This window comes from Mchenga conophoros, linkage group LG16 (genome assembly GCF_057382185.1).
Source record: "Mchenga conophoros isolate Kocher_MC1m ecotype Shallow Benthic linkage group LG16, M_conophoros_male_GT1.1, whole genome shotgun sequence".
NCBI lineage: Eukaryota > Metazoa > Chordata > Actinopteri > Cichliformes > Cichlidae > Mchenga > Mchenga conophoros.
The window spans coordinates 19,599,987-19,613,449 of record NC_140541.1 but is presented as its reverse complement, the minus strand read 5'-3'; the positions used below and the strand labels follow the sequence as shown (position 1 = coordinate 19,613,449).

The window sequence follows — 13,463 nt, the reverse complement described above, 5'->3', positions numbered from 1 at the left end:
CACCAGATTAGGCCTACACCCGGTTTCTGACGCAGTCTTTCTCAAAGAGAAGCATGGATTTACATACACTCAGAGAACACAAGGGGAGAAGTGAAAGACAAGTGAGATATACAGTATCCACTCTTCACTTTTCTCATTTATAATGAGCTTTTCCTGTTAAACTGGCAGGAAACATCCTGCGCTTATTCATGCAGGGTGTGAAAGAGAACAGCAACAGAGAGAAATAGCTTTCTTAAATATTATTTATTGCATGTGTCTATAAAGAATCAACACTGTCTAAAGCAATGAACTAAGTTTAAATTATCATTTAGTAGTATCACAATGTGCATGATATGAAATATTTACAATGAAAAGCCACAGCAGAGTAAGCCATTGCCCATATCGCAACCTTGATGCTGAATTAAAAACTGGAAACATTATCCAAATGCAAAAAACACTGCTCAAAACACCAACAGGCTCGATTAGCAAAAACAAGCAGGAAAAAGTTTCCGTTTCAAAATTGAAGGAAAAAAAATGTACAAACAGCAAAAATTTGAATTAAGGTTTAACAAACATTATTAACAGTATTTATACATTTGGTTCGTCCTTGTAAACTAATTTCTTTTTAAAAGTGTAAATATTGCATATAAGCCATTTGTGGTGTACCTAAGTATCAAGAATTAATTATGTCAAGTATTATTGATTTCTTTAAAATCTTTTTTTTCTTGTTTTTGTTTTTTAGAATTACAGCATTAGAAAATGTCGTCATGGTGGCATCCACTTTACAAGACCATCCCAAATCAGTTTTTAAAAAAAAAAATCAAAACCAAACCATACTGGTTAGCGTTATAACTTAATTAGTGCTTCTGTTGTATCAGAAAGTTCACTCAAATATTTAACTATGTACATTAAAAATAACATAAGTTATCTAACTTAACACTCGAAGTTTCTCAGGATTTGCTTACACATTTTCGATGTAACGCTGCGCTATTTACAGTATATAGGCAAAGGTTAAGTACCTGTGAGTTCAGATAAATAATAAGATACTTCCCCTGGTTTCTTTCGTTTATTCGGCTTGTGTCTGTGTTGTAGTTCCCATTCGGTACCTCTGCATGTTTCACTGTTGCTGTTGTTGTGTTCGTCGGGTTGCGCGCTCCCAGTCTCGGAACACAGCATGTACTACATTCAGTGTGTCCTGTGTTACAATCTAGACAAGTTTGTAAATGCAAGACCATGCAGTGGAGGCCATGGATTCAAGCTATCGAGTGGCTTTTTGAACAGCCAGTTAGACTCAGTCCTGCAGTCCTGCATGTACCACATTGCTCAGTGCTGCCTGGCGTGGTGTGACAGAGCTCCACAATGAGGCATCAGGTGAGAAAATGTGAGACACTGGGCTGTCCAGTTGCTCTGTATAAATAACTTCAAACATTCACGTTTCAGTCCCTTGTCCTGTCAGGTGTGCAGGATATTTTAGGTGAACGGCGGGTGAGTTGGTGTAGTGTTTAAAAGGTGCTGAGACTCTTACTCAGACAGGCCACATTTCACATGATCAGGTCCAGGTGGACCTGGCTCATGCTGCAGTTACATTTGTCACAGCTGCATGCATTTGCAATGCAACGTCACCTATTTCTCCAACATCCTCCAAGTATTATTTTAGTGTGTATGAATACCTCCATTTAAAGGTACAATAATAAATATATTACTCTGGATTTCTAATACATAATCTAGTCATAAATGTGGGGAGAGAGGGAACTTAATCTCAGAGAGGTCGGCTCTCATTCGGCTCTAATGAACATTCAGTCTCTGTGATGATCAGTTAAATCTTTGATATACTGCGTGTTTAGAGGTCCAACCTAAAAAAAAAGAAAAGAAAATCCATCAGGTGGGGGCTGATGGCTGGAGTAAGGCTTTGGATCGGTGACTTTTTAAAAAACATTCACCTTTGAAAATAAATATTTTATATATATATATATATATAGAATTCTACTGTGTAACTTGGTGCTGAGGTAGGGTTTATTTTTTTTTAGCAAATGTTACCTTTGATTTTAAATATGTTCATAAATGCCGTCTCTTTTTGCAGTACAATCTGTTTACAAATTCTCAGACATTTCAATGAATGCATACACACATACACGATAAATAAATAAATACATGTCATCTGTATGCATGAAGGGTTTTGCGTGCATGTTTGCGCACGCATGCTCTCCAAGTTTGGTTCACAGGTTTTCAGGTGTGAATGTCTGGCAACTACTGGTCGAAGCCATTAGAAAGCCAGTTGAAATTGTATAATTGATAATAACAATACCAGCGATGAACATAGTATACTGCAGGCTGACGTACCTAGACACATAGTTACCTAACTATGCTTAGAATTAAAAGTCGGTTTTTAGTTTTCTGTTTGTTTAAATCTAGCACTACAGCAGCAATGGCACCAGAATGTTTAGGTGCCACAAAAAAGGAGGGAGGGTCAAATGTCCGTGTTTCCATGGCGATGGCTGTCCCCGTAACCCCCAGAGGCGGCAGAAGGGTCAAAGGACATGGGCTACAGCGCAAGGTCCAGCTGTCGCTCTGGCGACCTCGGCATCTGGCTGAAGTGAAATCCTACATTCACAGGAAGAAGAAGAGGAGGAAGGGGTGGGGGGGGGGGAGGCAAGTTGGGAAGACCCATCAGCCTTCATTCTGAAAGAAGAAGAAGAAGAAGAAAAGAGTTAGTTTCTTATCATGTAATTTATAGAAATGAAATGAAATATAAGTTAAAAAAAAGTCAATATTCCCCCCAGTAACTTAATCTAAGCGTGTACATACAGTTTGCATCATTTATTATGTAGGACAGAACAATCGAGGGGAGGGGAAGGTCACTCTGCTACCAAGTAAGGAATGAGTGCATTTCAAGAGGCCTGCTTTCGTGTATGAGTATGTGTGTCTGTGTGTGTATTCCTCAGCTGGTAGACACTCAAGTGGCAGGTGCTTTTACAGCAGGGGAAAAAAAAGCAGAGTGGCATTTAGCACTGTGCAGCTGAAACAGGCCAGTGATGGCAAACGTCACGCCAACAACACTCCCACACACTAACAAACAGGTATTCTTAATTGCTCCCACACATACCGCAGCTATGTACTTTCAAATACCATGAACCCAGAGTCTTTGAGAGTGTTGCTTTTCTCCCAGTGGAAAGCTGCACTGACCCTTGCCCCTGTGTACATGTTTGTGAGGTTTCATTTGCATGCAGAGCTATCAAATGGGAGCGGAAGTCTTGGCTGGGTGACCCGCACACACACGCAGAGACACACACACACACACACGGTCTGTAGCTGCATTTCTTCCCTCATTTGCTGTCTCCTCTCCCTCTTCCCCAGTCGTGAACAAGAGCCGTTTTCACAAAGCTGGATGTGATCGTCATTCTCTAAAACAAACCTTTCATTCAGCCCTTGCAGCCCCCCTCCTCAGCTATTCTCACCGCAAACAGGCACACGTCTGTTCTGGGCTTTTTTCCCTATACATACTGGCTATAAATGTAAATTGATGCTGATCCTGATGTCCAATCAAAAGCTTCCAAAAAAAAAAAAAAAAAACTAAACTGGAAATGCCAGGGCACCTTTACTGCTGCTCGGGGACGTCTGTGATGCAAAACCGTGGAACCACTGAGTTCATTTGAATAACAGAGGAGATGATTTCACTCTTGAGGCTACCTGGCGCTGAGCGAGCTCTGTGTCTTTATCGCCACGGGTGTCAGAGGCAGAATACAGCGGAAAGGCCGTGTTGGGACGGGGTGGAAAAAACACAGTAACAGAATCAACCTGACAGAGAGGAACGGGAATGCAGTGAGGTCATGGGACCGATGGACCATAACAGTCAAGTGTGTGTGTGTGTGTGTGTCTGTTTCTGGAGGGGCTGGGCCAGTCGACGGCCTGTATAGGCAGGCACATAGGTGAGAATGACTGAGATCTGCCGGGAAGGACTGTTGAATCACTAACAGCTCAGATTAGCAACCAGGTGTAGCCATGAACATAAACACACTTCCTTGTTTGTGGACAATCTTGCAAGTGCATATAGGGACTGCGCATACACACATTTTCTGTTCGAAACATGCGATTTAAATAGAATCTGAGTGAAGAAAGCGTGGGTGGGCAGGAAGATTTGGGGAGGGGGATGTTATTGAGAGAAGAGGACAGAGGTCTAATGGGGGAATGAACCCAATGGCTTCTACCCCTCCTCTTTTTGGAGCACAGACACACATTCCTCCTCCGCCCCTCCCAACAACTCTTGTCTGTGCCCCCTGTCCCAACCCCCCCACACACACACACACACACACAAGCACATACACGCACGCACACACACACACACACACACACACACACATAGACTTGGGCTCTGTTCATTATTTATTTAGTTCTCACAGGCTAAATTTAGCTATGCTCCATTCAAGAATAAGACACACACACATACACACAGGCATGTATTAGCAGCCTCCTCTCTAGAGCTTCAGAGTCAGAGTAAACAAGTTACTCTGTCTGTAACCACCACAGACTTGAGTAGCTTGATGTTGTCAATGAGATAAATGAACAGGCTTTAAAGGGAACTACTCCAAACTGCAACTCTGAGCAACATTCAAGAGAAAGGAAGTGGACTGCAAACTGTTTTTGCTTTTATTGTGGGGTAGACTGGAAACGAACCTACAGACAAACAAGGAGAGATCAGCAGGCTCAGATCTGCTCTGTTTACATTCCTGCCCCACTACCTCCTCTCTAATCTTCAGTGAACAAACACTGACTGACTGACTTCACCTCTGACCTCCCACACCTTTGTCTGACCAGCTAAACAACAACAAAAAGAAAAACAATGCTGCACAACTCGGCAATCCAGCTGACTCACTATTGCATACAGAGCTTTGGCATTCCTCATCGTGTCACATTATCCACTTGCAGCAGTTCACGTGGATTATTGATTAATCCGGCAATTAGTTCCTCAGTAAATCATTTGGTCTACAAAAAAAGGTGGAGGGGAAAAAAAAACACCAAAGCAAATCAGTTTCCCTAAGCTCCGCTGACACATTTGGATGTTTTGCTTAGCATGTCAAAAATGCAAAACCATTCAGTTTACGGTTAGCTCGAATATAATAATAATAATAATAATAATAATAATAATAATAATTGTGAGAATATGAAACTGCGTGTTTGTGAATTATTTCAACTACTCCTTTATAAAAGCACCAGAAAATAAAGCTTATATAATTAAGCCACTGAATATAACGAAACTAACGGTACGACTATCAGCTCTACAGAGGAGCATTAACAAACCAAGTGGGGAGGTCAGAAAGTTGGGAAAGAGTTCATGAGTAGCCGGTCTGCTTATGACGGGGGGAAAAAAAAAGGTATAATTAGCTAGCAGCCAAGACTAAACTCACTTAATGTGCCTTGTGGGTATAATTACCATAAAATGTCCACTCACAGTCACAGAGGATCTGTCTCTTCCTCTGCATTTAAAAACAAAAAGCAAAAAAAACACAAGCTACTAAACAATGCTTAATCCTGACCTGAATGTAATCCTTCTTACCTCCAAGCTAAACTGAGGATACGGGAGGTTAACTTTGTTTTCATCTAGCGCTAGAACATCCCGCCCTAGTTTGCTCAAAGAGTTATGTATCAGACAGCCTGGAGCACTGTGCATGTGTGTCTGTGTGCGTATGTGCGTGGGGAGGAGATGGGAGGGGTGTACAGGACAGGTGAGGACAGAGACTGTGGGTTCCTCAAAATGCTGCGTGGAGCCAAAAACCCGAGTAAAGGTATTCTCTGTGCACTTTCTACAGGAAATTCTTTATGTATATGATGATTCACAATTAATTTTATCAGCAACAAAAAAAATGTCAGACATGAAGATGTCATACTTTTCCACCAGCTCATAAACATAACATAGTCCTAAGGCTATAACTGTTTATTATTTTTATGACTAACTCCTCTTTCTCATAGTGAAAACAGTCACCACTGTTTCCCAGAGCCACACATGACATCTTTTAAATGCACTGGAATTAACAAAAAAAAGCCATAAAAGTCGTAAAAAACTGCAGTATTTATGTAATGGATTTCTCCCGAGCAGCAAGAGAAGTAAAGTGTCTTGTCAGCTGCTCTACTCAGACATGATTAGCTAATTTTTTTAGTGCATTGTTAGGTAATCCTTTATGGCCTTCAGCAATCAGACACGGCCCACTGAGGTCGCAAAACAACAGGAAAAACAAAAGGCCTGTGAACGCCCCAATATGGAGAAGGTGTGTGGCGTGGGGTGTCACATGATTACTGAAAAGAAAAACAATGCTTGAAGAGAGGAAGAAGGGGTTTGGGTTGGGGGAGGGATGCATTGGATGAGGTGGGGGGGGGTTGGTAGCTCCTTGAGAGTGCTTGGCCACGCCCACAACCTTCTCCCGTAGCTGTCGTAGCAGATGGCGGCCAGTCATTAGCGTATTGTCACTCTCCTCTGAAGGGCCAGATAACCAGTGAGCACTGCTTGGCGAGGCAGGTGCAAACCCCCTGACCCCACACCCAACCCCTCCACCATCTGCTGACGCCTGTGTGTGTGTGTACGCACATGGGAGAGGCACACAAAGTCAAAATGCGTGTGTTTGTATTTCGGGGGGTTGCAGGGGGGTCTGGGCCCACAAATGGAAAGCGTGAATCTTTCTCTGCTGTCTGCATTCATGCAAGACTGCTTACAGTCAGAGAGACGAGCACTCGATAAATGAGGACAGGTTAGGGAAAAGAAGACGGCAGGCGGATAATAAAGAGGCTTTTATAGTGATATGATAAGTGGCAGTGTAGATACTCTAAAAGTAGATATGAGGACGAGCCAAAAATAAAAAAAGCTGTAAAAGGAGTGCACGTGCCTCTCTTTTTCTTTAGATTAGTGGTAATGCTCCAGTGGTAACATCCCCCACTCACAAAAACTAGCCCAAAGTTCAAGAAGCTGACACTAGTCCAAAGCTTGCACTGAAAGCCACGCACCACACTGCACCACTACCACCCCATTCTCTCTCTCTCGCTCCCTCTCTAACGCTTAAAATACACAAACTCAACTGAGCCATACTTTAGGATTTTCATACAGAAAGTCAAGCATTTTTATAACGCCCTCCCTCCGCTCAGCTTCCCCTTCACACCACAGTGCCAAATGAGGACAGGTGATTTCGTAATCTACCTGTGACAGTGTGATATACAACCGGGAATGCAAACTATGGTTCACTCAGTGATAAGGTGAGAATGTGGTATAGCCTGCCATCTTGTAGTAAACAGACGGGCCCTATTTTTCCTCTCGTATCGGAATGCTATGTATTTGGATGCGAGTATCAACAACTTTCCTCGCTGTTGTAGCCACATGTACTAAAGTTACCGAAGCAAAGGCCAGCGGCTGCTTGTTGGGAAGGCACTGATCTTTCTGTCATTCAGCCTTTTTCTTCCATTCTTCCTTCTCACCCACTCTCTGCCTTCTGCCAGCAGCTCAATAGTCCATTTTGTTATACATGAAAAACAAAACAAGTCAACCATCCATCACCATTGTTCTTTCACCTCCCTCCTTCCTCCACCCCTGCTCTTCTAGCCTTGCACCACGGGTTAAAAAAAAAATTCCATAAAAAATTCCATAAATCCCATAAATGTACAGATCACAGCGAATTCTCACGGATACCTGTGCGTGCCTCAGGTGCACACGAGTCACATGTGTTCAGACAAGTCTCCTGTGTAAAAAAGAAAGAAAAAGAAACAAACAACAAAACCACCAGCTCATTTTACAATTTGTGAAGTTGCTCATAGTGAAAAAAAGAACCCCTCCCCTCCCGATTTCATCCCAGCAGGTTAGAAAAACAAGTGAGCGTTCACCTCTCCCAGCAACCTTTGCACACTGCCCACATTCCAGTCCTGAAACCCAGTACCTGACAATTGATAAACAACTGACTCACTTGTTTTTCTGGGGAACCCGATGACTTGCACCGAGCTCCACACTGGCTGCGCTCTCACAGCAGGGGAGCCAGCTGAGACAAAGAGACAACTTAGTTGTGAAACTGCAAACAGCAATTAAACTCTTGTATTTCACCATCAGGAACACTGACTCCTGAGTCACTATGATCTTAACACTTTGTATTTTCTTTAGAAACAACAGCAACTTCTGACATGTCCCTGCCATGTCATCCATCCGTGTAAATAATCCTTGGCATTTACAGATGGATGAAAAGCCCCTGATGCAGCAGAAAGAGGAAAGAAAATGAGGCGAAAGGTAATATTTTGATAACAACTCTTCCCCTTCGAGTCTCAGGGATTTTGCTGCTTATTCGTTTTGTTCTCTGAGGTCTGTGTAACACACCGTTTCAGATTTACCAATAGCGAGTGCTCTTTGCCGCCTTCGAGCGGCTTCCATAGAGGCATCATGTGTAGCGCTGCATGCGTCACTGAATCAGATCAGATGTTTTTTTGAAACACTGACGCGGTGCAAAACTGCGTCACTGAGAGGAAACCAGGACAGACCATTCACATAAACGGAACAGCAAACGTGAAGGCAGATAACCATAAGTTTTTAAAATAAAACCGTTTCAAAAAAATGCGATGATGCAGAAAGATTACTTTTTAATAAAGGGGAGTTTGCGTCCTCTGGGATGTGTGGAGGGGAGGAAGACAAGGAGGCAACATGTTCCACAGAATGCATTTGTTATTCAGCATGCCGCACCGCTTTCATTCAACCGTCTAATTCAGGGCTTTTATTTGAGAGAAAATAAAAGCAGTTTTAAAAACAGGATCAACATCACAGCCTCGAGATTTGTCAGCGTGTCCTGGGTGTGACAAGTAGGTGACTAATCCTGTCTAAACATTACAGCCTACACCCAATAGCAATCTTGACAACTAGTTTGCTTCTCTAAGCTACTGTAGTTTACTACACCGGATTACATAAATCTGTAGGCTGTTATCTCGGATATTGCAGTGATGGTCAGTCACGATTATATGGCCACAAAAGAGCTTTCAAGAAAAATAAAGTGTCAGCTTTTTAACTCGCAGTGGAAAGGACAAACTGACAGCAAGGGGCAGACACACAGACGCTCCTGCAGACAAACCACTGAGGCTGTTTTTGTTCTCTAGAGGTAATTATCATCAACTTTGGGACTGAAAACGAGCCCAGAAGTGTTGCAAACAACATTACGTGTGGCCTATCTCTGCAGAGTACACAGTTGCCCTGAGGCGGATCTCTATCCTACTCCAACCCTGACGCCACTCCCTTCATGAATGAAAATGCACTGAATGAATGAGTGTGTGGGACATGTGTGACAATGCTCACCTTTCACAGCAGCAGCAGCAGTCTCCTTAAATCCCAGGCTGGCATAGGGGCTAGAGTTGAAACCATTCAGCCCCCCCTTGCAGCCACAAGCTGTCTTGAGCCTCAGGAGTTCATCACAGCCCCCTAACCGGCATCCCCCAAGGTTTCCCTCCATCAAGTTTAAGGCAATGTAGTTAAGTCCATTTTGATAGCCAGCTGACGTTTCCCTGCACATGGGACTGCTGTACTCCTCACCGAGTCCTTCAGAGCTACGAACTGTGCGAGATACGTTCTCCACAGAGGCAGAGCTGTGCCGTTTAGTGTCGTTGGCAAAGGATGGGCACACGGGTGTGACAGTGGTTGTGGAAGAGAAGGTCTCAGAACTGTGACGACGACGTCCGTGAGGGTCGGCCCGGATAACTTTAGCCCCCCTGTGTGGATCTACAACTGTAACAGATAATGAAGGACCTCCCTTGAGAAAAGAGTCCACGGGCACAGGGGGCATCACATCTACTATGCTGCTCTCAAGGCTGAGTCTCTGGACACAAGCAGTAGGGCTGGTCGGGCGGGGAGTTGTGCATAGAGCAGGTAAAGGGTCAGAAGGACTAAAGGTCATCTCAGTGTAGTCGTCACTGAATGGACCAGGCTGACACTTAAGGCTTCCTTGCTGTGGAACACCCCTCTCCTTTTCCTGTCCCTCTGTGCTTTTATCTTCCTCCACCTCCTCCTCTTCAACTCCCTGTGTTTCCTGCTGAGTGGTAACTAGACTATGGCATGTCAACAGTTCAGCTGTGTCTGTACAGTTAGTTTGGTGTGATACCTGCTGAACCATGGAGCTGACATCAATATTAGCATAGCCTGAGAGTGACCGGGATCCCGTCTCTGCGGTTACAGAGGACTCAGGGCTCTTTGACTCTGTGGTTGTGTTGTGGTTAACACTGCTAAAGTCTATGTTAATGTATTCTCCGGGGCTGCGTGGCTCTGAAGGAAGAGGGTGCTCACTCATGCATGGTAGTGTTTTGAGGGATTCCAAAGCCAAGCGGGTAGGCCGACAGACTCTACTCCGGTGTACCAGACCTCCATCTATCCAAGCCACTCTGAGAGGAGATGGAGTAGAAGATGGAGTGGCTGGTCTTGCCACAGTGCCATTGGTTGCAGAGTTTCCTGAAGAGATAGGACAGTAGTTGGATTCCTCTTCTATCCGTTGTCTCTGTAAACTCATCACCACATACTGATCTGTGTCAGTGGACCCACTGCGCTGCAAATGTCCTTTAAGTGATCTTGGTAGAGAACTGCAAGAATAAGGCTGCCTGTGGCTTGGCGGGAGGCTGGGATCTCCTGTAGGACTGAGAATATAATCTGGGGGTGTAAAAGACACCTGTGTGTCAACAGGAGACATATTCAGGTATTCTCCATTGGCGAGCTTCCCATCGTTGCTGTCCACTGACATCTTGGTTGCACACCACATGGGCATGTACCCACTGTCCTCCAGAGAAACACCCCCGGGGGAGTGTATGCGCGTGGCCAGCCCCATTGAGGAGGGTTTTGTACAAGGGTTGATGATTTGCTTTGGAGCAGATACACACATAGGGCTCATGGGCATGTAGGGGTCATCCTTAGACCCGGGTGTGAGAGGAGCCACACCAGGCATCATGGGCATATAGCCACTGTCGCCTTGGTGACCATTTGAAGCAATCTGAACATCTCTGTAATCCTCCAGACTTATCCCTTTAGGAGACGCGGTGTGACACCTGCGAGAAGACTGACTTCCACTGGTGTATGTTGCCCTCATAAGAGTATACTCATCCAGGGAGGCTGAAGATACTTGGGGGGCACCCCTCGGTTGACGGGGGGTGGTGAGGGAGTATGTGCGCTTTCGATACACCTTGTCAAATTCTGGTAACCACCGGTAACCATTCTGGTTCTGACGCTCCATTACCATGTAGCCATCAAGCTCACTGCCATCCCGGGATGGGGGGGTGTCTGCTTTGAGGGACTCTGGAGTGTTGCTGCGGAGAGTAAGCGGTAACCTGAGGTCTCGTGCCTCCGCAGGGCTAGAGCCAAATTCCTCACATGATATAAAGCCAGCATCACTGGGAGAGCCTGAGAAGGATGCACTGCAGCTAGAGGGGCGAGGGGCACCGCTGTCTTGGCAGGAAGATGCATGGCTTGGACAAGCAGTGGTCACAGGTGGAGAAGGAGACAGAGGCATAGACATGGACTTACTATGCTGGAGGGTGGAAGATTCAAACGTCAGAGAAGGGCGTGCAGTAATGGTATGAGATCTGCTCAGCAGGGTCCTGTGGACCCCTGGACTAAGGGGGCTCCCGGTGACTGACATAGTGCGTGCCATGGTGCCGTCGCCCTCGCTCGCAGTGCGTAATCGACACGAGGAGCATTTGCTCACAGGAGAGGTCGCAGCCATGCTGTCAGTACGCGACCGCCGGGGAAGCCCGGTCTGCCTCGGGGGTAGATTATTCAGGTGCCTCCGCGAGGGTACAGAGATGGGGTTTGTACCAGAGGACTGGCTTTTGCTGCGCGGGCGGAATTCCGACAGCTCCTTCATGGCTTTCATGGCCTCCAAGATAGTTTCGTGAATGTTTTGAGCCACCACAGAGTCATCCGCCTGCATCCACAGCTCCCCCGGACCCGTGGATGCAGATCGGCCAACCTCTATGAAGAAAAAGCTGTCAGAGTGGCCGCACCTCCGGATATTCATCAGCTGCAAGGTGACTGAGGCAACATCAGAGTTAAGCTTAACGAAGCTGATAGTCCGGCTGGAGAGACACAGCCTGTACACCCCTGTTAAATTTCGACTCTGTCCGAGACCTTTAGATTTTAGATTTACTTGCCATACCTCCTTGTAGGCGGCGGTCACCGGCGTTATTACACCGTAGCTCGACTCGTCGTAGCCAACCAGCGAGGACGCAGAGTTAGACGCCGAGCCGTCATATACTTTCCCCTCTGCCATTAAATCCGTCAGCACCCGGTACCAGCTCTCCTGTTCCTGCTCGTTTTCCGTCGCCAAAGCAAAATACTCATCCTTGGTATAAAGAGCAATAAGATATTTGTATTTTGCGTCTGCTCTCTTGCTGATATTGAGACAGCAGTCCAGAGGGATGACTCTCTTCGGGGCCGATTTGTTTTTCCATTTCTTCTCGCTCTCGTAGTATTCCAACCGGGCAGGGAAACCTTCGCTCGGCTCCTTTAGAACAAAAAAGCGCTTATGTCCGTGTTTCTGCTTTTTCAGATATCCGCATTTCTTGATGCCGCTGTTTGCGTTACTGGCCAATAACGACTGATCACCGGTGTTCGGCGGACTCGCCATTCTCGCGTCCTCCTCTTATCAGACACAATGCTTCCGTTCCCTTTAGTTGTAAAAAGAAACGACTCGCTTTCTTTTAATCCTCTACTTCCAGAGCCGGTTTCACGTTAATTCGTCTTCTCCCACAGCCGAGCGATAAATAACACATGTCTGCTGGTGTCCGGGCCGAAGAGGGTGAAACAACATGTGACGATCTACACATTCAGCTCCGGTTTTAAAAAAAAGAAGGGAAAGGAGACGAAAAAAATACGCACTCACCAACAGTGGGCGGTGCGCACTCAGCTCATTGGGTTTATTGGTGGAAAAGGGATGAATGCTGGAGTGAGAAAGGAAAGAGAGTGAGAGCGAGAGAGCCCTCCTACTATCACTGCCCTCTTCCGACTCATTTGCGTGTAGTCAGTTAGGACTGTAGCTTTATTTATAGCATCCCTATTCCTATGATCCTTCGTTTGGCTTCAGTGTACGTTTTTTTTAGCAGGATATAGCCCGGTCCCAACTACTCAAACGAGATGTCCCCGATTCAGAAAACCATCATTTGCGTCATTTAAGGCGTTACGGGGTGGATTATGAAAAATATAACCTGAGTATAGATCCGTTATATGCACAGACCGAATATATGACGCGTAACTGGTTTTATACACGTATAATTTACAGGTATTGTTTCACTGTCGGAAATTTTCTTACCATGGGTGTTTGTTTTTTCTCTCACTACACTTTGACCATATTTAAACTCTAGAGGGAGTCGTTCCAGTGTTCTCCAACTGGTAAACAAGCATCACCTGGTCGACTCTGCAGCTCTGGCACATGAATTTAATATTCCCCATGAGCCGTTCAGCCAGAAAAGCCTGCATTCACAGTGTAAGCGGGATATTCTCCCCC

The 13,463-nt window shown here is 45.3% G+C and overlaps 1 protein-coding gene across 1 annotated transcript; it reads right to left on the bottom strand.

The window, feature by feature from the left end:
* Positions 1 to 224: 224 nt before the first annotated feature.
* irs2b (insulin receptor substrate 2b) lies at positions 225 to 13,247 on the bottom strand. Its single transcript, XM_085249111.1, has 2 exons — positions 9,281 to 13,247; positions 225 to 2,658 (listed from the first exon to the last, which is right to left on the bottom strand). Exons 1-2 carry the CDS (start codon positions 12,585 to 12,587, stop codon positions 2,654 to 2,656), a joined length of 3,312 nt encoding a protein of 1,103 aa, XP_085105237.1. The 5' UTR covers positions 12,588 to 13,247; the 3' UTR covers positions 225 to 2,653.
* Positions 13,248 to 13,463: the final 216 nt, after the last annotated feature.